Source organism: Equus przewalskii, chromosome 16 (genome assembly GCF_037783145.1).
Source record: "Equus przewalskii isolate Varuska chromosome 16, EquPr2, whole genome shotgun sequence".
Classification (NCBI taxonomy): domain Eukaryota; kingdom Metazoa; phylum Chordata; class Mammalia; order Perissodactyla; family Equidae; genus Equus; species Equus przewalskii.
In genome coordinates, this window is record NC_091846.1 from 80,844,636 (window position 1) to 80,871,351 (window position 26,716).

At 45.2% G+C, this 26,716-nt stretch overlaps 1 protein-coding gene and 1 long non-coding RNA gene across 3 annotated transcripts; one reads left to right on the top strand and one right to left on the bottom strand.

The window, feature by feature from the left end:
- Window positions 1-13,164: 13,164 nt before the first annotated feature.
- Window positions 13,165-17,805, top strand: LOC139076553 (uncharacterized). The gene is made up of 2 exons (XR_011528298.1): window positions 13,165-13,347; window positions 17,464-17,805. It is a non-coding gene; the product is annotated as an uncharacterized lncRNA (long non-coding RNA).
- On the bottom strand, window positions 13,698-26,475 carry CHAMP1 (chromosome alignment maintaining phosphoprotein 1). 2 transcript variants are annotated; one of them, XM_070579449.1, is made up of 3 exons: window positions 26,239-26,475; window positions 21,684-21,806; window positions 13,698-17,209 (listed from the first exon to the last, which is right to left on the bottom strand). In XM_070579449.1, the coding sequence occupies exon 3, from the start codon at window positions 17,155-17,157 to the stop codon at window positions 14,686-14,688; it is 2,472 nt and encodes an 823-aa protein (XP_070435550.1). In that variant the 5' UTR covers window positions 17,158-17,209; window positions 21,684-21,806; window positions 26,239-26,475; the 3' UTR covers window positions 13,698-14,685. The 2 variants fall into 2 exon arrangements, with proteins under 2 accessions (XP_070435550.1, XP_070435551.1); XM_070579450.1 differs by lacking the exon at window positions 26,239-26,475 and adding an exon at window positions 25,948-26,170.
- Between the last annotated feature and the right edge of the window lie 241 nt (window positions 26,476-26,716).

The following is a 26,716-nucleotide window of genomic DNA, read 5'->3' on the forward strand; positions in this document are numbered from 1 at the left end:
TGAACACTTAGAGGCCACTGTAGGGCTATTAATTGGCCTAATTTAAATATTGTTGTGTCTCAGGGAAAAGGGAGGCTCGAGGAGGGGGAGAGAGATGGGGGAGCAGCTGGTTGTGGAGCAGTCAGAACACACACAACATTTATTAAGTTCACCATCTTATATGGGCACAGTTCATGGCACCCCAAAACAATTACAATAGTAACATCAAAGATCACTGACCACAGACCACCACAACAAATATAATAATAATGAAAAAGTTTGAAATATTGTGAGAATTACCAAAATGTGATACAGACACAAAGTGAGCAAATACTGTTGGAAAAATGGTGCCAATAGACTTGCTCGATGCAGGGTTACCACAAACCTTCAATTTGCAAAAAACGAGGTATGCCTGTAGTTGACATACAGACTGCTATAGCCTGAGTGTTCCCCCCAAATTTGTATGTTGAAACCTTAACCCCAGCGAGATGGTATTTGGAGGCAGGGCCTTTGGGAGGTGATTAAGTGAGGAGGGGGGAGCCTCCATGAATGGGATCTAGGACCCTTAGAGAAGGGACCCCAAAAGCGAGCTCCCTCACCATTCTGCCTTGTGAGGGCACAGCAAAAAGAAGGCCCATCCGTGAACCAGCCCCTTGATCTTGGACTTCCAGCTTCCAGAACTGTGAGAAATAAATTTCTGCTGTCTAAGCTGCCCAGTCTATGCTAGTTTGCTACAGCAGCCCGAACTAAGACATAAACATAAAAATTACAGTGGTTAGAAAAACCCCTCCTTGAATTAAGAACAGCGGGATATTGATAACTGTTGAAGCTGGTGAGGACCCATTTTACCACTCTCTGCTTCTGTGGATGTTTAAAATTTTCAATAATATAGTGTTAAAAAGAAAATTCATCTCAGATAGATGGAGATTTTTCTTCCAATGGGTTCATATATTGATGGATGAATTGAATGAATACTTTTTACTAATAGAATAAGATAATGTTGGACAGTTTTATTCCAGTTTTTCAGTGTTATTAATCTAACTGCTGAGAAACTTTGTTAACACAGAAGGGAGAAGTTATAGTAATACCACTTAATTCTTTAAGTTTCTCAAGTTATATGCCAAATGTTCACAGTTACCTATAATCAAAAATTACTTCTAATGATCTACCATCTGATAATTCTTTCAATTTTATTGAAAGTGTCGACAAAAATAATCCATAACCAATCTATAAATGAAAATTTGGCTGAGTTTATTCTGAGCTAAAATGTGGGGACCATGGCCCGGGGCCTTTCTTCCTGAAGGAAGAAAGGGCACCAAAGAAGTGGGGTGTACAGAGTGGTTATATACCCCGAAAGAGGATGTTACACATATGATTGAAATGTCCCTTTTACAACAGTCTCGAGACTGCTCTGTCGGCACAGCACAGCGACTGATGGACACAGCAGGTAGGTCTGCTGTCTCGGTGGACACAGCAGAGTGGCAGCTCTGTTGTCTGGAGCTGAGTGGTCACAGGTGAGCTGGGTGGTCAAAGGTGAGCGCAGCAATCAGTTCCTAGCCTAGGGAGAGATGCTTATCCTTAAGGAAATGCCAATGTGGGGGGAAGTTGCACCTTTATCTTAAGGCTATTTGTTCTTGCCATAGGAAATGTTTAAAGCAGATACACAATGCATGCTCAACAGCCACAGTCAGGCCCTTTTGGAAAACAAAGTCAGGCTGAATTAGGTTTATACCAAATGGCTTCCTCATATACTCCAATATATTGTGGGGACCTGGAATTGGCCACCCCAAGATATGTCTCTTTGGCATCAGGATTATTTGAGGTTGATTGCTTTTGATAAACTGGGACAGGGAAGGAGGAATGGAACTTGCCCTTTGTTAGGACACGTTTACATTTGTAAGGTAAATCTCTATCTGTAAAAGGTGCCTCCCTCTCTGTACCAGGAAGAAGAAAGGCGATGACCTACTCTCCAAAAACTCTTAATCAATACCAAAGGCAAGGACTTAAAATCTGCATTTTATTGTGCTAGTCTGGTAACCTCCTGTAACTGACTTCCCTCCCCCTCCCAACGTTGGCATCTCCTTAAAGATTAAGCATCTTTCTTTAGGTTGGGAACCGATTGTGGCACTCATCTGTGACCCCCCCACCCCCAGCCCGAGGCAACACACCTGCCACCCCGCGGCGTTCACCGGGACAGCAGACCTATCCGCCTCCATCCAGCGCTGTGCTGACAGAGCAGCCTCGTGACTGTTGTAAAAGGGACTTTTCAATCATATGTGAAACACCCCGTTTGGGGGCTATATGACGACTCTGTGCACCCCACTTCTTCGGTGCCCTTTCTTCCTTCGAGAAGAAAGGCCCCGGGCCATGGTTCCTCACAAAGCTTTGTTTAATTTTCTCTTGCTATTCTGTCTCATGTGAATTTAATTCGTTCTCCAGCCAGACGAACCCCCATTTGGGGAGAGGAAATGTCCTCCTCCCCTACAATATCCTATTGCTCGCCATTTCTATTTGTCAAAAGCAAAGAATTAGAAACCATCTGACTTTTAAAAGGATCTGTTAGTCAATCACTAGAGTCATTCAGTCTCTCAGTTTTGGGTAAGTAGATATAAAGGGCTTTTCTGATCAAATAGCTATTAATTATACCTGCTACTCTTTCATTCTTGGAGGTAAACAGTTTAATCTGGTTTACTGAAAAAGGCTTGGGGAAAAAAATCAAAGCAGTAATGTCAGCACATCTTTGTCAGTAGTCCTTTTATAGAGTTTGCTAAAGCCCTGGGTTGCAGATTTACTTAATCCAGTTTATGGAAAATAGTCACCATGTAACCTTTGCCAATTAGTCCTTATTATTAAACCAATCAGTCAAATCAGGCTTATTTTCTCAGAAATGTATACCTCCATTTTTCAACTCAAATAAATGTGAAATTATGTCTCAAAATGAGCACTTATTTATAAAAAAAATTAGCACATCTTGTAAGAGATTAATAAATGCAGTAAAATCAAAATCAAAATTATATAGAGGTGTTAAAAAAATTCCACCGAGTAATCTGAAGATCTAATTGGCTTTATTAACAAATCACAAATCTGGCAGCGTCTCACCTAGGAGCAGACACTCTGTGGACTGACACAATGCAGGTTTTCTAGGAAGCAGGTCGGGTAAGGAAGTTATTAGCAAAAGGAAAGAAAGGATTACTGTGGCCCCGGAGGCTTCTCTTTGCGGGGGAGAGAGGCAGGGGTTTTGTCATGCAGATTTTCTCTTCTTCCTCTGGGGCGGGGGCGCAGGGGCTCACAGACAGAGCACCTCAGTGGTGCTGAGCAGAACGTTCTAGACTGTTTATGAAGATGGCGTTTCTGGGAAAGTCGACCCTGCAGTTAGGGCCAGGATTGAATCCAGGTTTGGTGTTACAGGCTTTGGCAAAGTGAGGCCATTTGGGGCCTGTGGTTTTTTTCTTTAATAGAGCTAACAGTCTGTTTCTTATTGCCTAATTTAAAATAATACAATATAATGTGTAGGTAAACCTATGAGTTATTGATGGAGTAAAGAATGTGATAATAGGAGTTATATTTCCTCAATGAATATGTGTACATGAGAATATCAAACTCTAGCATTGGGCTTTTAGGAATAATTAAATAAGATTTACTTAAAAACATAAATTCTTTAACTTCATTCTATACCGCTACCAAGCACTTAATATGTATTTAATAAAATAGTAAAATATATACTGATAAAAACTATTCTGTCTGGCAACTAGCATATCAATTTTTTTTAATCAATGGGTGGTGGAAATAATAAAATACTTGGATGAAGAATGACTGTAATTGGGAAATATACTTGATAAAAACAGGTTTTTACTATCCTGATGATTTCTGCACACCTTATCAGGAAGAAATCACATAAAATTTTACCATGGGTTTTTTAGGATGTGTTTTGGAAATAGTCCCATTAACTAGTTTTCTTTAACTTAGCAAAGCTGTCTCAGCCTTTACTAACTATATAAACTGCTGTCCCCAAATCCTTCTGTAAACCAGCTCATCCACCCATTCCTCACTCACGTGCAGATTAAACTCTGAAATATATTTATTCTGCTTTTAGCTTTCTGGAAATCATGCCCATATCTTAACTTTTTCCTAAACCATCTATCAAATCTTTTATTCGTATTTGTCCTCGAATTCATCCTGTGAAGCAGGTGTTGTTACCTGAGGTGTGTTAGAGACGAACCATTTAATGTGCCAAAGACCGGAGCTCTTACCTGGTCTTGTGCCAGATCACTGGCTCTTTCTTCATTGCTTACCCCCAAGCCTTAACTGCCTCCCCCAGATTGCTGTTTAAAGAAATAATGCAGGCACATTTAGACTCCTTAAAAATGAGAAGCCTCTAACTAATCATTCGGAGAGATATGTCGAGATACTTTCTGCTTGCCTTGAATTCTGTCCATAGTAAATCCCACCACTGTGTGGAGTGGAGGAGGCTGGGTGAGGAGAGTGGAGGCTGCCGTCTTCCTACTGGGCCTGGAGCCCTGCACAGGCCAGCTCCCACCTCTATGCTTCTCTTCCAGTGGAGGAACACAGCCTCACAAGTGGTAGGAAGCTCCATAAGTGAAACACAATTAAATTGTTCCACTGGGAACAATCATGTGATCTTTTAACAGCAACCTCCAATTAGCCCTCAAGGAGACCGCTTAGAGAGCCCAGAAGATGAGGATCAGGGCTGCCCCAGGGAGAAAAGCCCAAGGCGTCCTGCCCTACATAGTGATCTATATCATCCTGCCGGAAGCATAGGACATCCTGACCTGATCCTATCTGATTCTCATCTGAAGTTATAGGACACCCCATAACCAGACCCCACCTACACTGATACCATTTTAATGACATTTTTACACAATCTTTCCTTTGTCTTGTAAAAGATAACTCACATACCTATGCCTTAAATTTAGCCCTACCCTCAACCCACGTTTGCAGCTCTTTACTGCCCATGGGGTACTGTCCCAGTGCTGTAGTTCTCCACCACCCATGGGTCCTATCCCCATGTTGCAGCTCTCACTGCCCATGGGTCCTGTCACAATGCTGCAGCTCTCACTGCCCACGGGTCCTGTCCCCATGCTGCAGCTCTCACTCCCCACGGGTCCTATCCCCATGCTGCAGCTCTCACTGCCCACGGGTCGTGTCCCCATGCTGCAGCTCTCACTGCCCACGGGTCCTGTCCCCATGCTGCAGCTCTCACTGCCCACGGGTCCTGTCCCCATGCTGCAGCTCTCACTGCCCACGGGTCCTGTCCCCATGCTGCAGCTCTCACTGCCCACGGGTCCTGTCCCCATGCTGCAGCTCTCACTGCCCATGGGTCCTGTCCCCATGCTACTCCATGCTATTCCTTGAATAAAGCAGCACTGCTGCCAGAACTTGAGAGTCCAAGAAATCTTTCTTTTGACTTCTTGGCTCACCGAGCCTGCATGACAGAGGCCCTGAGCCTGTCAGGCCTCCACTTTGCAGAGCTGGATGAAGATGAGGACTGGCTGGACTTGGCTGCCCCAAGATGGTGAAAACTCTATTCACCAGAACTCCTCTCAGGGAGAGAACTCCTTGTGGTAGAAAGAGCATTTGGAAGAAATGCTTGGTGGGTGTGGGGATTCCTGTGGGGGTCAGTAAAGTTTGTTCTGAGACTAGAGCTGAATTGCTCAGGACAGCAGGAAGTGCCTGTGTCCTCCCCCACCTGGCATTCAGCCTCTTCTGAATGAATGCTGAGCAAATTTTAAGACTATCAGCTTGAAAGGAGAACTAACCCATTAACTGCACTGGGCACCTAGATGGCTCAGTCTGGCTCTGTTTCAACCCCCTCCCCTCCCTGAGTGTAGAGAGACCACAGTTTAAAGAGCTGAACTCCCTTGGCCTCTTCTCTGCGTTTAGATACTGAATTTCGTAACTAAAAATACAGTATGTGATAGGATGCTCCTGTTTCATCACAAGTGTGATTGACATGTGCACAGCCACTCTCTCTCTATCGCTTTTTTCCTAACAGCTCCATGAAGTAGATGTCATCTCACCATTTTAAAGACCAACAGGCAGAGAGAAGCGAGAAGCCCCTTACATGAAGGCAGGTCTTCCCGCAGGGCAGTTTCTCTTCCTGCAGCACAGGTGCACCGAGGGCCTAACACTCACGGTGTGCAACTGTGCTGCTCGACCTTGGCTGTGTTTGGAAGCAGGTGGGATGCTAGAAGACACCCAGGCCTGTGCTCCACACCCAAAGGATCTCACTGGTGTGGGCGGGGCCCAGGCACCAGTAGTTGTTAAAGCTCTCCAGGTGATTCTAATGTACAGCCAGGTTGAAAACAACCCATAGGTAACATTGTATTTATGGGAAAATGCTGGGCAGCAAAGAACGCCCATGCTCTACTCATTCAACAGGTATTTGAGGAAGTACTGTGTTCCAGGAATAAGGCACGCAGGTCTCCGCCTTCAAGGGGGGAGATACTCCAATAACAGTGAGTAACATAGAGCACTAGGTGTCTGGCAGCCAGAAGGCTTCCTGGACGAGGCAGTGGCTCCGGGGCAGTTTGAACAGGACCTAGGCCTTGGTTCTGTGGCAGCAGCAGGAAGGGTGCCTGGGAAATCTTGCCACTGGAGCTCCAGCTCCAGGTGGGAGTCCATCTTGGATCTTTTCAGGGAAGTTGCAAGTTGGCTATTCATAAGTCAGATGTTTGATAGAATGAAACCCCCAAAGGCCCTAACTCATTGTCAAGAAGAGGAAAGCCATAAAATCCTAAACTTTCACTATTCACTGATTTTCCCTCCCAGTGGTCAAAGTTCTTGTTAGTATAATCCAGTCAGAGCGTGAGGAAACAACGGCCTCTGATCTTTATTAAGCACAGTCACTTTTATTTATTTATTAATTTTATTTAGTAAGACCTTTATTAAACACTTTATTATGCCGGCACCTGACTGCATGCTCCGAGCACTTTATGCTGTGTAGCGTAGGTCCTCCAAGCCCACCCCATCTTGCATGTGAGGACATCAGCTTGCCCAAGTTCACATTGACACACGCACACTCAGTAAGTGGTGGAAGCATGTTCAAGTTAGGTCTGTCTGACTTCATGGCCCAGCGCTCCGCCTCTGTGCCCGTTATTCCCAGCAGGAAGGGAAGCATGTGCTCATCAAGCACTGACACTGTAACGTCAAGAAGGCAGGTCCTTGGGGTTAAGTTCCCACATTCCACTTTGGCGGCCCGGGGTTCGCCAGTTCGGATCCCAGGTGTGGACATGGCACCGCTTCACACACCACGCTGTGGTAGGCGTCCCACATGTAAAGTAGAGGGCACAGATGTTAGCTCAGGGCTAATCTTCCTCAAAGAAATAAATAAAAAGAAATAAATAAAAAAAAAGAAGGCAGGTCCTTAGCTTTGCTGGGGCCTCACCTCAGTTGTAGTGATGCCCAGGTGGTAGAAGTCTTTGCTCCGAGAGAAAGCCTGACTTCCAATCTCATACAGAATGTCAGGCAGGAGAGAAGTCACAGCCTCCTTCTGCAGCTCCACAACCACAAACAGTATCCAAGGCCAGGCCAGTTTCTATGCTCACTGCTCCTGCTTTTTTTCACCAGCAAGAGCAAGTGACCTTCACTCCTGGGCAGCCTGCTTGAAGCAAAGGACTCTCTGCTACCCCTCCATAGGAGCAAACGAAACTGTTTGGAAGAGGTTTGGCTTTGCACCGTCACCATAATAAATTGGCAATGCAGAGAGGAACTCAGCTGGCCCCTGTCAGGTTCCTGGTGGTCTCCACTTGCATGTGTGTGCAAAGCCCATTCACTCATGTAGCAACTAGTGTTTACTGAGTGAGTGCCTGCCAGGCACTGGGTGAGGCCCTGGGGAATTGGTAGAGGCTGACTGTTCCCACCTGCCTCACCCTGGCCGGCTGTGCTAGCCTTAGATGGTTAATCAGCAAAGCCAGCTCCACCTGGCAGAAAAGAGCCCCACTCCCACCACCAAAGGCTCCTAGAAGCTCCCCACCCATTTCCTCCTGTGAGGAGGCTCGTGAATGTCCTCAGGCCGTGGCTGGACACCAGTTCTTTCTTGCTGAAGTGGAAGGAAAGACATTGTGCTACCGGTTTCCTACAGGCCCTATTATAGCCTACAGGGCACAGAGAATGCTTGTCTGTATCTTTTTGTTCCTCATTTCCTGCATTTCTCTCTTCTTTTGCATTTAATTTTTTGTGTGGTGAAATGTTTAAATTCCCTCTGAGTGTATTCTATAGCAATTTTCCTAAAGTTATAACATTCTAATTCAAATTTATAGCAGGTCAACTTCAATAACATACAAAAACTCTGCTCCTTTAAAGCTCCATCTTCACTCCTTTAGGTGGTTGACGTCACAAAATTACATCTTTATATACTGTGTGCCCCAAAACATAAACTAATAAATCTTGTAAATGCATTAGTCTCCTAAATTATGTAGAAAACAAGATTTGGAGTCACAAAGTTGCAGTAATACTAGTTTTGCAGTCAGATTTTTTCTTTAAAGGTACTAGTCTCTTAAATCATGTAGAAAACAAGAAGTAGTTACAAACCTTGTTCCAATAATCCTAGCTTTGACATTTACCCATATATTGACCTTCATTAAGATCTTTACTCCTCCACATGGCCTTGAGTCACTGTCCAGTGTCCTGTCCCTTCACCTGCAGGTCTCTCTCGAGCGTTTCTTGCAGGTCACTTCTGGTGGTGATGAGCTCCCTCAGGTTTTGCTTATCTGGGAAGGTCTTGATTTCTCCCTCACTTTTGAAGGACAGTTTTGCCGGATATAGGATTCTTCGTGACAGTTTTTTTCTTTTAGCACTCTGAATATACCGATCCAGTGTCTTCTGGCCTCCAAAGTTTCTGATAGGAAACCTGCAAAAAACCTTATTGAGGATCCCTTGTACATGATGATGCTCTTCTCTTTTACTGCTTTCAAGATTTGCTTTTTCTTTGGTTTTTGAAAGTCTGATTATAATGTGTCTCAGTGTGGTTCTCTGAGTTCATCTTAACTTGGAGTTCATTGAGTTTCTTGGATGTTTATATTCATGTCTTTCACCAAATTTGAGAAGCTTTCAGCCATTATTTCTTCAAATATTCTCTCCGCCCCTCTTTCTGGAACTCCTGCAATGCATATGTTGGTCTGCTTGATGGTGTCCTCAGGGCCTTTAGGTTCCGCTCACTTTTCTTCCTTCTTTTTTCTTTCTGTTCCTCAGCCTCGATAGTTTCTATTGTCCTGTCTTCGAGTTCACTGATTCTTTCTTCTGCCTGCTCAAATCTGCCTTGACCTCCCTCTAGTGAATTTTTCATTTCATTTATTGTACTCTTCAGCTCCACAATTTCTTTTTGGGTTTTCTCTTTGTTGATATTTCCATTTTGTTCACAAACTATTTTTTTACTTTCTCCACAACTTCCTTTAGTTCTGTGAGCACCTTTAAAGCCACTGTTTTAGTCTTCACCTAGTATATCTGCCATTAAGTCTTTTTCAGGAACAGAGTCTGTAGATTTATTTTTTTTCACTTGAATAGGCCATGCTCTTCTGTTTCTTCGTATGATGTGTGAGTTTGTGTTGAACACCTGGACGTTTGAATCTAATAATGTGGTAACTCTGGAAATCAGATTCTCCCCCTTCTGCAGAGCTGGCTGTTTTTGTTTTTTTATTTTATTGTTATAGGCTGTCTCTGTGCCAAGGATCAGCCTGAGGTGTAAACAGTGTCTTCTGATCCCTCTCTTGGGCATGCCCACTCACTTTTAAATTTTCCTTGTATATGCAGTTGTTTTCAAAGGTTCTAGTCTTTAAGGTCTGGCTCCCCAAAAAGGAATAGCAAAAATTAAGAGGGGGGTTGAAGGGTGCTGGCTCTTTTAATCTCCTAAAGTCACTTTACCTGGAAAGGGAGGGGCTTGCAACAATGGTGGGAGGTACAACAAGAATAGCTGCCCACCTCTTTTCCTGTACCTCTGTTATCAGAAGCAGCAATCAGCACATATCCCCAATATTTTGGAGACAGTGTCCTGTTTGCCCACTCTAGCTCCCACAAGTTGTGTGCAAGATGCTCACATGGCTGGGGGCAGGAGATGGGTAGCTGCTACTGTGTGAAGACCTGAAATTGACCAAAATTAACCACAATTTACTGTCCAAGCCTTCCTCTGGAAATTGCCAGCCTTCAACAGACTCCAGAGTTCCAAAATAGACAGATTCCACCAGTGCTATCATTGTTTGGGTAGCGAGACAGATTCCTGGTGCTTCCTACCCCACCATCTTCCCAGAATCCTCTGTGATTTTTTTTATTTACTATTTTCCTAGGTAGAGGTAATTCTAGTGACTTCCAACTGGCCTTTCCCACCATAATAGCCCTCAATCCACAGATCAGGGAACCAGTGTGGGGATACTGCCAGTTCCTGAGTGTGTCTAATCCAATTATGCATTCCAGAACTGGCAAAATAACCACAGGATGGTTTGTGGACCTGCTGTAAGATGGACCTGAGCTGAAACTCCATTGACTACGTGTCCTCCGTAAGCCCCTACTCTGGCTGGAGGGCCACAGTGATGCTCAGAATCAGCATCAGGTCTGAGCCAGTGTCCAGGTGTTCCTGAAGGGTCTGATTATTTTTTCTTCCCCAAAGCACAGTCACCCTGGAAACGGCCATAGGTCCCTTTGAGGAAGGCGAGAAGAGGTTACACTGATAGTATAAATTCTGGGGAGTGTACTGGGGTGCGTGCCTGCTCAAGGGGACTTGACCTACTCTTCATTCAAGAAGCCCTAACTCTGTAAACTGGCTCGTCTGGGAACTGAGGAGCCATGACTGTTTTTATGATTCAAGTTCGATTTTTGTTCACCTGACCTAGAACTCTTCCATTTATATAAATCAAGTAAAAATTTAGTAGGCTTCCCATGGATTTCATCTAATCCTCCTTGTGGCCTCAGGCAGGCATTTGAAAGAGATAGGCTGGTCTTAGATGCAAAACTAGCTGATTAGGATCAAAGGTGTTGAAACATCAGATTTTATTCCAACAATGTTTTCAATTTTAGGATTGAGTATAGTGTCCAGTCTGGGGAATTTGTAATGAAAAAAGTAGCATTTCTGCACTGAATTAACACTAAATGAGGTCCGATTCTGTCCTATAGGACTTTTTTGTTTCCAATTCATAAAATAAAATGCAGTCTGCAAGAGTAGCCTTGGAAGGTGAGAACTGTGCCAGGCTTAGTGAGGGTAGGACTTTAATAGGAAAAATAGAGTGAGCATTACAGTTTGGGGAAGCAACATAAAATCAGTGTTGTGGAGACTGTACTTGGGTGTGTAAAGGGGGGATTGGGGTTGGCACTGGTGGCCTCAGACAAGCCGTCTACTGATGAGGGCCTAGATCAGTGGGGGAATAGCAACAGATACACTGCCGAAGAAACCAACCTGGCTTGCTATAGTCCAAGTCGAGAAAGCAAACCCCCAATTTTCAAGCCCAGGTGTAGTATGGCAAAGGTGATTTAAGGTTGCTAATCAGTTGACTTTAAAATAGGGAGATCATCCTAGATTATGTGGGTGGCCCAATGCAGTCCCAAGGGTCCTTAAGTGGAAAAAGCAAGCAGGAGAGTCAGAGAGGTGTGATAACAGAAGCAGAGTCAAAGAGGTGCTATGTGCTGGCTCAAAGTGCAGGAAGGAAACCATGAACCAAGAGTGCAGGCAGCCTCTTGGAGCTGGAAGAGGGAACGGAAGGGATTGTCTTCCAGAGCCTCCAGGAGAGAATGCAGCTCTGCTGACACCTCGACTTTCGCCCAGTGAACTACAGAACTGTAAGAAAACAAATTTGTGTTGTTTTAAGCCACTAAATTTCATGTAATTTGTCAAGGCAGCAATAGGAAACTGATATTCCACGTCACCAAAACTATACATCAAGAAACAGCTAGACTGAGAAAGTCGGGCAATTTCAGAGCTTTTCAGATCTAGGGGTGTAATTCAACTTAAAAAGGCACCACTCATCATTCTGTAATGCTTGCAGATCAGATCTGATAAGCATCCTTCTTTATCTTCATCCAAGACAAAGCTAGAATCCATACCAATATTAAAAACAAAAGAAGCATCTGCTATGGACACAATTCATGTACTTAGAATCAAATTAATGAAAATTGGTCACCTAAAATATAATGGCACCAAGTCTATGAATGTTGAGTAAAAGATGGTACAATTTTTTTTTTTTTTGAGGAAGATTAGCCCTGAGTTAACATCTGTGCCCATTTTCCTCTACTTTATATGTGGGACGCCTACCACAGCATGGCTTGCCAAGTGGTGCCATGTCCGCACCCAGGATCTGAACCAGCCAACCCTGGGCCATGGAAGTGGAATGTGTGCACTTAACCGCTGTGCCACCACGCTGGACCCACAATTTTTTTTTAAAGATTTTTTGTTTTTCTCCCCCGAGCCCTCCAAGTACATAGTTCTGTGTCCTTCTAGTTGTGTCATGTAGGATGCCGCCTCAGCATGGCTGGATGAGTGGTGCCACATCCATGCCCAAGATCCGAACCAGTGAAACCCTGGGCTGCTGAAGCAGAGACAAACTTAACCACTTGGCCACGGGGCTGGCCCCAAGATGCTACAATTTTTATTGCCTTACATATTATGTAGAATCATTGGATTAATTAGAACTAGTTGTAATTACATAGGAAAAGAAAGTGAAAACGTACAGTCATATTGATTAGACGGATGCTATTGTACGGGAGGCAGTTTTCATCGTTTTAAAAAAGCCATTAGGTTCTAAGGTAACGGCACAGCTTACCCTGACCTTAGAGGTAAAAGGAGAAAAAAGAGGGAAGCCACACGTAAGGTGAACCAAGAACATGGTGGTGTAACTAAATAGGGTTAAGGCATTAAGACTACTCCTGCATCCCCATCACTTACCCTAGCCGCCTATGGCAATATGATGAAAAACCCACATCAGATGGCAAGCAGTGGGATCTTGCTAGCTCCATCTGAGCAAAGGTCTAGGAAGGATTTTGTGACAATTTTGCACCAAAAAGTGTGAAGTCCTAAGGAAAAGAATCTCTTGCATGTAAAGTGGCTGCTTAGAGACTGCAGGCTTCAAAAGGGTTTCTGGGTGCTGCAGACCGTTTTCCCACTCATAATTTTCAGTCAGTATAGATCAGACGACTGTATATTCAAGATGTCTTACCTATCCCACTTGTTGGCATCACACCTAGAAGGAAACTCCAGAACGGAAGCTCCTTCTCAGGTGCCATGTGAAGTGACGATGACGATGGCATCAATCACTCACAATGCTCCCTGCCCTGTGCTCACCAGAGGAGTGACAGACCCGAAGCATCTAAGACCTTTCCAGTGTTATCCACTGTCTTCTGAATTGGCATATTAATTTGGATACCATGATGGTAAGTGCTCCTTGCTCAAAAATGTCAGGGAACAGCTTAATTAAAACCAGTATCTCAATCCTGGCTACACATCAGAGTCTTTATGGCACTAAATGCTTCACACTGTTCAAATGCAGACTGGCAACCACTGGATGAAACAACTTTTAATATACTCCTGTGCACTGATGAGATTTTTCCACAAAATGTTTCCCTAACTTATCTGACCACAAAACTGAGAAAACAGTTTAGAAAATGCTGCTCCGTATACGAAAATTAGAATGCTGAAAACAAGTGGTAATAGGAGAGAATAATGGAATTTGGAAATCATACAGTGAAAATTACAAAAAAGCAAGCACACACAAAGACACTGCTGACATGAAAGTATTTGCTTTTAATTTGGTGGATACACATTTGACAAAATATTTTAGAATAAAATAATCCATGAACAGGCACAAGGTATTTACAGCAACAACTGTGAAAAACATAAAATCAATGTATTCTCAAACAGAAATGTGTATTTATAAAATTTTCCATTGTGAATCTGGAAGACTTTCAGTTCCTACTCATTACCCTGGTCTGAAGCTGAAGCCCCAACAGGTGGAAGGCCCAGGAGGAGGAGGTACAACTCCAACACATTTGGCAATTAAGGATCATCTATTGGCGTGAGCTCACAGGGAAATGAAGGGCCAGATCTCGGGGTAAGGTACAGAATGGAAGACTCCAAGGGAAAGAACTAAAATCACTCTCACCTTTCTCAGTTTCCTAGAGGAGAAGGCTGCAATCTATTCTTTAAACTTACTCAATTTTCCCCCTTTCAGCAGAAAATATGCAACCCTGAGACTCCAATTTTTCCATGACATAAAAGCTAATAAACATGTAGAAACTGTTCAAGATTTATAAATAATTTTATATGATCAAATAGAAACTTCAAAGTAACTTTTATGATTTGAAAATACATAAGAGAACAAAATTTCTCATATTTTTAATGCCTAATTCTTGAACATTCCAACTAATAATTTCCATTCTTTGAAATTAGTTTCACAAGATACACTTTTGTTAGATGTTTTAAATTAAGTACAACTTGCTCTTGATTGTTAAATGGAATGTCGACCTCTTCATATTATTCAAACATACTTAAATTTTATCCATCTGAAATATACAGTATGAATTTATTGACTTACAAGATAGCCACATAAACAGAGACCATGAGAAAAACAACCAAATGCTTATTCTTTGCAACACTACGAGACAATTAAACACAGCACACCACACACATCAACATTTACTGATCCAACTAGGCTATTTAACTACACTTTGAACACACAACTTTGTAGAGCATATGTCCACACCATGGATATATCAAATTTGCTGCTCCTCCAATGGTGGTTCAAGAGCTTCCATGAGCTTTTTATTTGCCTCTTCATTATGCCGGCTTTGACAATGAGTTAAATGTTTCTTAAAGCCTCTTGGGAAATTTGATTCAAAATTGCAACGCGGACATTTAAGTAAACTTTGCCCATGGGCTGCTACATGATTTTTAAGGAGAGATTCCAAAAGAAAAGCCTTTCCACAAATTGTGCATTTGTAAGGGCTATGGACATTATGCTTATTAACCAAATGATGCAAAACGGCACCTTTTTTCATAGCACGACAGCAACAAATTTTGCAGTAATACTTTCCTTTTCCACGCTTCATATATTTTGCAATCTCTTCTTCCGAGATAAAAGCCTCTTTTTCTTCAGTAAATTGTAGTACATTCTTGGACTGCTCTGGACTAGTCATGTCCATTTTGTTCTCTTTACTAAAATCAATAGATTCCACATCAACCTGCTCTTGATCACTGCTTGATTCCTGGCCCTTATTATCAATCGTATCTAAATCTGTTTTTATATACTCACTGCTGCTAAGCTCAGCATCCGAGTTCTCTTGGTTGTCTTTCTTGAGCTTCTTTGAGGAAGGAAATAAAGTGTCTTCTAAGAGTTTCCTAGGTGTAGCGAGTAGTTCTTCCTGAACCAGAATATCACACTTGTGATCATCTACGGCATCTGCCTGCAGTTCACCACCAAGCTCGGCTGCCTTCTGAGACTCTGAGAACACAGCTGATTTGGGAAGATCAGAGAAAAGGGCATGTTTCCGGGGCTCTGGAAAAAGAGCGCGTTTTCGTGGTTCAGGAGAAGCAGGAGGGGCCGTTCTGGTAGGCTCCGAAAACAGGGCAGGTTTTCTAGGCTCAGCATCCACGGAGAGAACAGGCTTCCAGATATCAGAGGCTGCTTTAGGGGACTCAGATGGCCCCAAAGGACCAGGTTTCCGGGTCTCAGGGAAGACGTGTTTCTGAGGTTCAATAAAAAAGGAAGACTTCCAGAGATCAGGGGAACCACCACGGGAACTTTTCTGGGACTCAGGAAAATCAAGTGAAGCAGGAGAAGTCTTCCGCTGATCAGGAGAAAATTTCCAAAGCTCCGGAGACCCTGAGGGTTTCCTGAGCTCTGGAGATCCAGCTGGACTACGGACCTCTGGGGACAGTGGTGGGCCTGGTTTGCGAAGCTCAGGAGACAAGGGTGGTCCTGCTTTACGGAGCTCAGGAGACACGGGGGGACCTGTCTTCCAATGTTCAGGTGACAAGGTGGGCGTTGTCTTTCGGAGTTCTGGTGGGCCCGACTTCCACGACTCAGGAGACGTTGGGGGAGTTTTCCAGGAACCAGGAGAGACTGATGAAGACTTCCAGGATGCAGGGGACACAGAGGGAGATGGCTTCCAAGGCCCAGGTGATATAGAAGGAATTGGTTTCCAAGGTCCAGGAGACACAGATGGAGCAGGTTTAGCTGGCTTCCAAGGTCCTGATGACACCGAAGGACTGGATTTCCAAGACCTGGGAGACCCAGGCGGCCCTGGCTTCCAAGAACCTGGTGACACAGATGGAGCTGGTCTCCTAGGCTCTGGGGAGACGGCAGGAAATGGCTTCCAAGGTTCAGGAGACTCCGATGGGGATGGCTTCCTTGGCTCAGGGGAGAGAGTCCGGGCCGGCTTCCGAGACTCTGGAGATGCAGTTGGGGATGGCCCCCAAGGTTCAGGGGAGGCAGCTAGAACTGGTGACTCTGGAGATGAGGCTGAAGGCGGCCCCAATGTTTCTGGGAAATGGGAGTGTTTCTGGGGTTTGGGATTAATAAGAGAAGCCTTTACTGGCTCAGGAGATACAGGAGAAAGTTTCTGTGGTTCTGGAGAAGGGACAGGGACGGGTTTCTGAGATTCAGAAACAACAGGGACTGGTTTTGGAGGTTCTGGAGAAGAAATAGGGGCAGATTTTGGAGAAGGTTCAGGAGAAGGAAGCGGTGTCTGTGGTTCTGGAGAGACAACAGGGCCAGGCTTCTGAGGCTCCAGGGAAGCAACAGGAGGTTTTGGTGATTCTGGAGACAAAGTTGGGCCAAGTTTCTGTGTTTCCATGGAAAGGGCAGGTGTAGGTTTCGGTTCTGCTGAGTTAGAGGCCATTTTCTGGTGTTCAGAAAGAGGGCTTTTCACAGGATCTGTCTCTTTGTTTAACTGATTTTTTGGTTTCTCATTCCATTTCTCTGGGGCTGCATGTTTGGATGTGATGTGGTAATATACATTAGAGTACATCTTGCTGGTGAAGAAGCATTTATGGCAGTGAAATAGCTTTGCACTTTTCTGGTAAAATATCATTTTTCCTAACCCACCAGCATCCATTTCATCACAAAATTCTGGATGGATGGTGCCCATGTGGATCTGCACATTTTCATAATCTGTCCCCCTGAAATTGCAGTGGTCACACTCCAAACGTGCTGATGGCTTGTGAAGCTCCTGGAATACTTCCATTTTCCTTCTGTTACAACACACACGATTATATTCTTTAAAAATTTCAACAGTGCTGCAATATAAAGTAGAAATAAATTAATTTCAGGGAACTTAATTTTGAATACAATTTTGTTCTAGACCATTCTATAACTGCATAATTTGATGTCTAGAATGGCACATACATTAGATAACATCTCTATAAATAATCTGAAGAGAAAGGAGAAATGGAACTAATGTGTAATTGAGCCCCAGGAACTCTGCTAGTTTTACATACATTGCCTTGTTTAACCCTCCCAACAATATGACAAGTATTATTTTCATTTACAGATGAAGAAACCTGAGGTTCAGAGAAGTGACTTCTCCAGGTGACCCAAGCCGACCCCAAATTATCTCCTGTGTGTGTCCTACACCCTGACTCTACATCCTGAATCAACAAGCTGTCAGCACACACAGCTGAGTAAATATCAGGATTAAAGCTGGGCTATTTAAGGGTGAGCAAGAAATTTTAGACTCATTCAGAAAGCACTTGCTCAACTAAATCTAACCAAGAAAAGATGGCTTTTTAAAAAATATCAACATATCTTGGAACGTCTTATTTACCTTAATATAAAGTATTTTATTCACTCACTTAATAGTTGAATTATTTTGTGTCTTGTGCTTTTCTGGGCACCTGGTGTCAAAGAGTATCTTGTAATTTGGTGCCTACATTAGTGAGGAGGTAAGGGTGTGGAGGACAAAGTAGAGAAGGCTGTCAAGGGAAGACGCTCAAGCAGAAATCTTGAATAAGTGAAGAGGTTGCCAAGCAAAGGGCAATTCAGACAGAGAACACCCGTGAGGCAGAAACTTGCTTGCCAGAAAATATGACTTTTTAAAATTTTAAGAGAGTCTTCTTAGGTGGTAAGAGAAGCTCAGAGTTAGAAACATTCATTCACACAGTACAAGATGCTCACACAGCATCGCTCCCCAGGGTAGCCACTGTACTTACATGTCACTGAAGAAACATGCTACATATACATAAATGCACATACGCATACTACATAAATGGGATGTTAAGCATACTGTTCTGCAGCTGCTTTCACATAAGGAAGAGAAGGTGTCTGTGGCTCAGGAGAAACAGGGCCAGGCTTCTGAGGCCCCTGGGAGGTAAGAGGAGTAGGTTTTGATGATTCTGGAAACAAAGCTGGGCCAAGTTTCCATGGAAAGGGCAGGTGTAGGTTTCAGGAGTTCTGCTAAGTTAGAGGGCATTTTCTAGCACATTTTACACAGGAGTAAGCTCTGAATTCCCTTGTACCTATCTTTTGAATATGAGAGTATTTCTTAAAACTCCCAGAAGTGGATTACCTGGTTCAAAGCTTATCTGCAATTAAAACTGATACATTTTATCAAGCTTTCAGAAAGCTGCAGCACCATACACACCACACAGCAGTGTATATGTGAGGGACAACTCCCAGCTTCCTCATAACACAGAGCAGCATTAAACTTCCAACCCTTGCTGCTGCTTAGGTGAAAAGTGATTTCGCACATTGTTTTAACGTGCTCTTCTTTAGTAAGAAAGACTGAACATTTTTCCTTGTTTACTAGCCACGTGCATTTCTTTTTCTAGAATGTGCTTTGTCCACTTTTCACAATTCTTTGTAAACAGTCTTTGTATATAAAAGAACTCAGCCCTTTTACTGAAGATATTTTCCCAGTTTATCATTTGTCTTTTGACTTTATGGTGTTTTTTTACCATGCTAATTGGTTTACATAAAAATTAAAAACTTAAAAGTGTTTTCCTTATGACTGTTTTAGTTATGCTTCTCCACTATTTTTTTAATCACTTAATATTTTGTCTTATTTTTAACAATTTCATTCTTTTTTTAAACATCTGTAGCTTTAATCCCTCTGGTGTAAGAAGTGAGGTAGGGATCCAAACTATTTTTTCACACCAAATGGACAGTTCAGTTGTCTCAACAACACTGACCACACAACCCTGTTCCTCACTGATGTGTGACGTTCCACTGAGCATTTACTGGATTTCACGTCCAGGATTCTGTTCTGGATGCGACTCGAGTCTCCACCAGCTTGACCTGGTGCGCCCTTCTCAGTACGGGAGTGAAAAGGTGATAGACAGTTGAGGAAACAAACCAGTGCTTTTCAGAAAGTGATCAGCTCTTTCTCCATCACCCTGGAGTTATCCTGTCTTTTAGAAAATTGTTTTTAGGGCTAGAAGGACTACAAAAAAAGAAAGATACAATTACTTAGTACTGAAGAAAAATCTAAAAAGAATCTTTAACTTATGAACATAATGAAAAAAATATGTAGAAAGAACAGGTAAACTATGCACCTCAGAGCCCACTGTTCAGCGTCTAGATGCTCACACAAAATGGAAGGCGGAACAGCCCCATCTGTCCCTGAGCGGCAACAGTGAGCAGTCAAGGGACCCCATATTAAAGAGGTGAGGTGTTTCCCATCATATCATGGTATCACGCCATCTGTTATCTATGTTATGACACAGAGGTGAAGAGCTCAGGATTGCTGGGTTTGAGTCCTAGTTCCACTGTGTGGCTTTTGTGAAGTTACTAAACCTTTCTATGCTTCAGGTTCCTAACTGTAAAATGGCTGTAATATTTTTTAGTATGTTCAGAACAGTATCTGATAAGTAGCAAGCAGTCAGTGTTAGCTGTTATTATTATAGTTGAAACTATTAGGTAGTCTTTAAAAAATGTACTCCTTCAGGTCCTGGTAATTGCCAAATCACCTTGGTGAAGTTACGGCTGACCAACATGCAGTGGCTCATCCAAAAGGCACCCAAGTCCTGCTTGGGATAGGAGAGAGGCATCACTTCCAGGCTTTCTGTCTGAGTTTCTCAATCTTAGGTAACCACACTGTTAACCACAGAAACGGCTCCATCCTCTCAAGGAGTAAGGCCACAGTACGGAGAAAGGACTTTTGTCTCCTCATTTCAGTGCAGCACTTACTTAGCTCCATCTCTCCTCTCTCATAATGTACAGTCCCACTAACAAAACCATCCTCCTCCTTCCCAACATGCTACCTCATCAAACGGAGGTCACCCACAAGCCGACTAAATGCAAAATGCAGGGATCAGACTTTGAACTGTACGGGTGAAGCATTTTTCTTTCATTCCCACAGAAACGACGGAGCACACTGTTCTACAGCCAGGAAGGTTTTATTAAACATGCTTCTGGCAAACTTACCAAATGAAAACCAGAATAAAACAAGACCACACCTCATAAACGGCGTCTCGGACACAGGACAACAGTGGAGAGCGGGTCCTCTCTAACCTGCCCTCTCTGCCGAATGCAATCCAAGTCTGTGTCCCCTTTCCAGACGCAAAGCCCTTGCACTTTTCTCCTTATCTCTACTTCCCTTTGACTGTCTCTCTCCCTTTTCTGACTCTTTGGAAACTTTATATTAACCCTACATTTTACAGCTGCTCCTGTAAATTAGTTCCTGTTTCTAATGACTACCACTTGGCCTGATTCCTACTGCTCTTGCCTTGAGCAGCCTCCAGCCACCTCAGCTTCTGCGACTGGATGGACTCCTTTTGTCCTTAATTGCTGCCTGCTAAATCCGTACATTCATCAGCTCTCTCTTCATCTAGGGCCACTCAGTAAATACATCATCCACTCCCATTCCCCTTCAGTCTGTAAAAAACCCCAATGGCTCCTCAGACTTTGGTATCATCTCCTATCTCTCCCAACTGCCCCTCTCTCTTTCCTCTTCCTACCACCCACTCTTCTGGCCAATCTCAAAGTTTTTACTACCCACACCTGCCTACTACCAAGCCTCATTAACATACTCTAATAACCTCTTAAAAAAATTAAAAAGAACATTACAAAGTTCAATTCTCAAAGCCCATCGTACATTCATGCGTCACTTAACAATGGGGATATGTTCTGAGAAACGTGTTGTTAGGTGACTTCATCGTTGTGTGAACACCATGGAGTGTACTTATACAAACCTAGACGGTACAGCCCAGTACACAGCGAGGCTACATATGGCACTAATCTTACGGGACCACCGCTGCACATGCGGTCCCTTGTTGACCTCAACGTCATTATGTGGCACCTGACTGTATATATTGATATATGCATATCTAGCACGTGTTCACACATCATTATATATGGGTGTGTATGCTTTTATAGGGATTTTCCTCAAGAACCCCAAGCGCTTTCCAAAAGTGTTATCATAAAATATTTTCCTAAACATTAAAAAGAAATGTTGGGCCAGCCCCAGTGGCCTAGTGGTTAAGTTCGGCGTGCTCTGCTTCAGCAGCCTGGGTGTGGTTCCTGGGCGCAGACCTACATCACTCTGTTAGAAGCCATGCTGTGCTGGTGGCTCACATACTAAAAAATAGAGGAAGGCTGGCATGGATGTTAGCTTAGGATGAATCTTCCTCCGGGGGGAAAAAAAACGCCAAGAACTGTTACAAGTAAACAAAAATATATGCAAAGTAATGCTGGTAGAATAACACTTTATCCAGGACAAATACTTTAGAGTGGGCAAGAAATAAAAACCAACATGCTTTTCCCTAGCAGACTCACCAACTGTCTTATGAGAAGTCTTAAAAGCAGTCTTCAAAGGTCAGGCAAGTCTACATGGCTTTTTGACGAAACCAAAAAAATAGCCTATAGTACATGAAGAAGGACAAAGACGAGAAGTTGAACCTGAAAAAAATAAAGAAAGGGCAATCAAAATTATATCCTTGTGATAATTTGTCACCGAACAGAATTCTGCCCATTCCTCTCGCTATCCTGTCCCCTCCAGCAGACAGAGGGGTCCAACCCAATAAACACCACCAAAGATGACAGCAGACACTATCCACAACACCGTCCCTTCTAAGTCCACTTTCAATAACCCACGATGGAATTTTTTTTTTCTTTTTTTTTTTTTAAAGATTTTATTTTTTCCTTTTTCTCCCCAAAGCCCCCCGGTACATAGTTGTGTATTCTTCGTTGTGGGTTCCTCTAGTTGTGGCATGTGGGACGCTTCCTCAGCGTGGTCTGACGAGCAGTGCCATGTCCGCGCCCAGGATTCGAACTAACGAAACACTGGGCCGCCTGCAGCGGAGCGCGCGAACTTAACCACTCGGCCACGGGGCCAGCCCCCAACGATGGAATTTACGCCTACCACATAACCAAACCCTTCTGCAACCCACCATTTAGCTTCAGCTGACGTGACAAGCACTCAGAAGACTGTGACCGTGATCACAGGAGCAGCTGCTGTTTTGTCAATGATCCACACTACACAGCAAAGCAGCAGATTAACAGGCAGTGGAGGAAGAGACAACACAATCAACAGGACCCAGGGGCAGAGATGGAAGAGGCCTGGGAAAAGGAGGGATGGTGGTGCTTCGGGGACTGCTCAGCCCTCTTCACACAGGAACTTAACAGAAGGTGTCAGGTGCAGGTGAGCTGTTGACTTGAACAGAACAGGATCAAATGGCCATCAACAAGCTGGACAGTGGCTCCCAACACACCTCTGAGAAGTTCTAGCACATTCGCCTACCCCGTCAACTGCTTTAATTCTGACACCCTGTCTCCCTGCCACTAGCCTCACTCCTTCCAATCCACTCATCAGACTGCTGCAGTCATCTTCCAAACGTAAAACCCAAATGTGACTTGCCTGCTCACAATTCCTCAAGGCATCCCCAATACCTACAGCACAAAACTTGAACATGGCACATAAAGCTCTTCACAGTCTGGCCCCCAACCAGAATGCACTCTCCAATTACTGACCCACCTGTAACTCCCGACCATTCAAGCCTCTGGGCCTTTGCAAGGTATTTCCTCTCCTTTACACTCCCCACCCAGCCATCCTTCAGGCAGGATTACTTCTTAAATACTTGCCAATTCCCCTCCCACTCCAAATCTTCCTTGGGCCCCCTGCTGTATGCACACCTCCAGTGCAGTGGTCATCCTCTGGCACTATAGCCTGAGTCCACACCAGGCCGTGGCTCTCGGAAGGCACGGACTGCCCATTCACCTCTGTAACCCTTGCATATCCCTGGCACACGAAAGTATATTCTCCCATGAAGACTGGGGACCTGATCATAGATTCAAAGGATTTTAAAAATAGAAAAGACCTGAGCTACCATCTAGTCTCAGGGTCATTGGATTTAGGGTAGCAGAAGACCTCAGGAACCATCGACTTTAAAACTTCAATTTATAGTTGAGGAAACTCAAACCTAGACAGTAAGCAACTTGCTTAAGATCAGGCAAATAATTAGCATCTCATGAAGAACCAGAATAAAGTTCTGCTATGTATCCAGGTTCTTTCTAGTATATCTTGACCAAACTAATAAGTGGAATTTAGTAAGATCTTGAAAAACCACTACAATGGGCCAAAATCAACAAGATGAAATTTATCAAAGATTGAGAATCCAAATATCAGTGCAGAATACAGGACTACAGAGAACTGCATTCCACATTCTGCACTAGAGGAGCATCCCAGTGGATCACTGTCTCCAGCTGTGGGCAGGAAGGACACTGTAAGTCCCTAGCACTAGGGAACATGCAAAAGAAAGCAACCAGAACAGAAGGCAGTCTTTAAAAACATGTCATTTGTGAGTACAGACACTTAACTTCAAAAGAGGAAGAATTATGGATAACATGTAAGCTGTCCTAGAAGCAACAAGTGGAAGCTAGCAGGAAAACACTTTAGCTCAACATAAGTTTTACGAACTACTCAATCATGGACTAGAACGAGCTGCTTTGTCAGGCAGGAGCCCTCCATAGTTGGAAGCCCATGATCACTGCAGGACTGGAAGGCTCCCCAGAGGACTTGAGTCCCACCTGCTCATTCTACAATTGAGAAAACTGATGCTGAGGGAGAGAAGTAACCTGTCAGAGACCACACCTATTAGCTCAGAGAAAGCAACAGAAGAACCTGGTTTCCTGATTCTGGATCTCTGTTGTAACACAATGCAGTGTTTCCCACAGGGATGTTGCAGAATTGAGTCCAGAATTCAGCTGCTGCGTAGAGGCTACATGCTGAGATTCCTTCCAGCTTTAAGATTCTAGCAATTTTCTCCCTAAATTTCAGAGTTCCTAAGCCTAACCAAGAAAGTAACTCTAAACTATCCAGATTAATAAAACTTTCTCTCATCCTACTTTTCACCTCTACAGACTACATGCTGTCTCTGAAAAACTTAAGTTCTCATCATTAGCGTTTTGCCAGTCCATCACCCCGTATTTTTCACTGAAGTTCTATGCACATGGCATCGCTCCTATTTCCCCATTTCCCATCCAATTCCTTCCTTAAAGTCTCAGACCATTGGTCATCTTCAAAACATGTCCATGTTCAGCCTGTAAAATTAAAACTCAATATGCAGAACGTGCTTAAGGCTCAGTGGGTTTATCAGTATACACAGTAGCACTGCTCTTCCTTCCCTAGCCTATTTTTCAAAAGTTAGTAAACATTTTTTAGAGCAGCTTTAGGTACAAAGAAAAACTGAGCAGAAAGTTCTGTTCTTATATACCTGCTTTCCTCCTCTGCACATAATTTCTCCTATTACTAACATCCTGTATCAGGGTGGTACACATGTTACAACGGATGAACAAGCACTGATATACTATTATCAACTGAAGTCCGCAGTTTACACTAGGGGTCACTCTTCCTGTTGTACAGTTCTATGGGTTTCACAAAGGTGCTGTCATGTATCCACCATTACAGAATGGAAGAGAATGATTTCACTGCCATAACAATCCCCTGTGCTCCTCACAACCATTGATCTTCTTACTACCACAAGTTTTGCCTTTCCCTGTGTATTTAAAAAACGGTGGTAAAATACAATCACAAAACTTGCCATTGTAACCATTTTTAAAAGCACGATTTTGTGCATGAAGTACATTCACAATGCACAACCAAAAACATCACCATTATTCGCTTTCAGAACTTTTCATCACCACAAACACAAAGTCTGTACCCAGCAAACGTGACTCCCTGTCCCCCTCCCACCGGCCCCAGCCGTCTCTGCCGGTTTCCGGCTCTGTGAGCCCAGGCAGACAGTATTTGTCCCCGCCGTCCGGGCAGCACTATCAGCATTTACTCCTCGTTAAGGACGAATAACATCGCACTGTGCACACCCGCTTGCTTTCATCTGCATTTGGGTAGGCTCCTCCTCCTGGCTACCCTAACAAGGCTTTCGGGAACACTGGTGGACGAGTACCTATCTGAGCCCGGCTCGCAGTTCTTGGAGGTTACACCTAGGAGCGGAACTGCGAGACCAGACAGTAACTATGTTTGACTCTTTTCAAGAACCATTAAACCGTTCCCGCAGCTGCTGGCTGCACTATTTTATGTCAGCGCCAGCACTGCACGTCCTGGCAGGTGTCAAGTGGCATCTAACCGATGTGCTCCGGGCCATTCCTATGCCTCCTGGGGAAACACCTGCTCAAGTCCTCTGCCGCCTGTGAGCAGGGCCGCTTTCTGTCGTTGGGGGCGGGAGTTCCTGACACATCCTGGACACGACCCCACCGGGGACACGGCCACCTCCTCCCTGCGCGCCGCCCCCGACTCTGGACACGAACACACAGGAAACACGACCACCTCCCCGCCCCGGACGCCGCCCCCGACCCCACCGGAGACACGACCACCTCCCTCGTGCGCGCCGCCCCCGACTCTGGGCATGAACCCACCGGAGACACGGCCACCTCTCCCGTGCGCGCCGCCCCCGACTCTGGGCACGAAGCCACCGGAGACACGGCGACCTCCCCTTGCGTGCCGCCCCCGACTCTGGACACGAACCCACCGGAGACACGGCCACCTCCCCCTGCGCGCCGCCCCCGAATCTGGACACGAACCCACCGGAGACACGGTCACCTCCCCCTGCGCGCCGCCCCAGACGCCTAGACTCCACGGACAAAAGCCCCGCAGAGGGCGGGGAGCGCGCCATCCGGGACCGAGGCGGAGGAACGCCCCTCGCCGAGCCTGAGCCGGCCTCCCGGGGTTTCCCGCCCCCGCCGAGATGACGCGGGCCGCCGGCGCCCCGGAGCCCCCGCCCGCCCGGCGCCTGGGGTGAGTCCCCGTGGCGGACGCTGGGCTGCCTCGGGCCCCAGGGCGCGAGCCTCCGGGCCGACGACGACCCCCGCTCCTCACCGGCTGGCCGCGGGCGGCGTCCGGGCTGGCGGGCCCGCCAGCTCCAAGGCCCTGCAGCGCGGCGGCCCGAATGGCGACGAGGCGCAGGCGCGGGCTCCGGGAGCGCGAGCGTGCGCGCAACCGCCGGACGGGCGCGCAGGGGCTGACGGGAAGCGAGTTCGGCGCCGCGCGCCCTCCCGCGCGGGCCTATCCGGACGCTGATCGAAGGACGCCGCTTTGCCTAGAGTGCGTCGGCGCGTGGAGCGGCCGACCCGCCTCCGGAAGTGACGCGCTGCCGCCTTGCCCCCGGAAGTGCTCGCGCGCCGGTCGAGGCTAGGGTTGGGCCCGGCTGGCCGTGCTCGCCGGGCTCAGGCTGCGCCGCGTCTCTGGCCTCCCTCTCCGCCTTGGGGCTCCTTAGGTCGGCTGCGCGAGCGGACCTGGCGCGGGGCCCGCGCTGCCTGGAGCGCCGCTGGAGGTGGCGGCGGAGGACAGCGGCTCG

Excerpts from the sequence above, each read along its gene's own strand:
- CHAMP1 (XM_070579449.1), bottom strand. The coding sequence starts at position 17,157 with ATGGAAGTATTCCAGGAGCTTCACAAGCCATCAGCACGTTTGGAGTGT.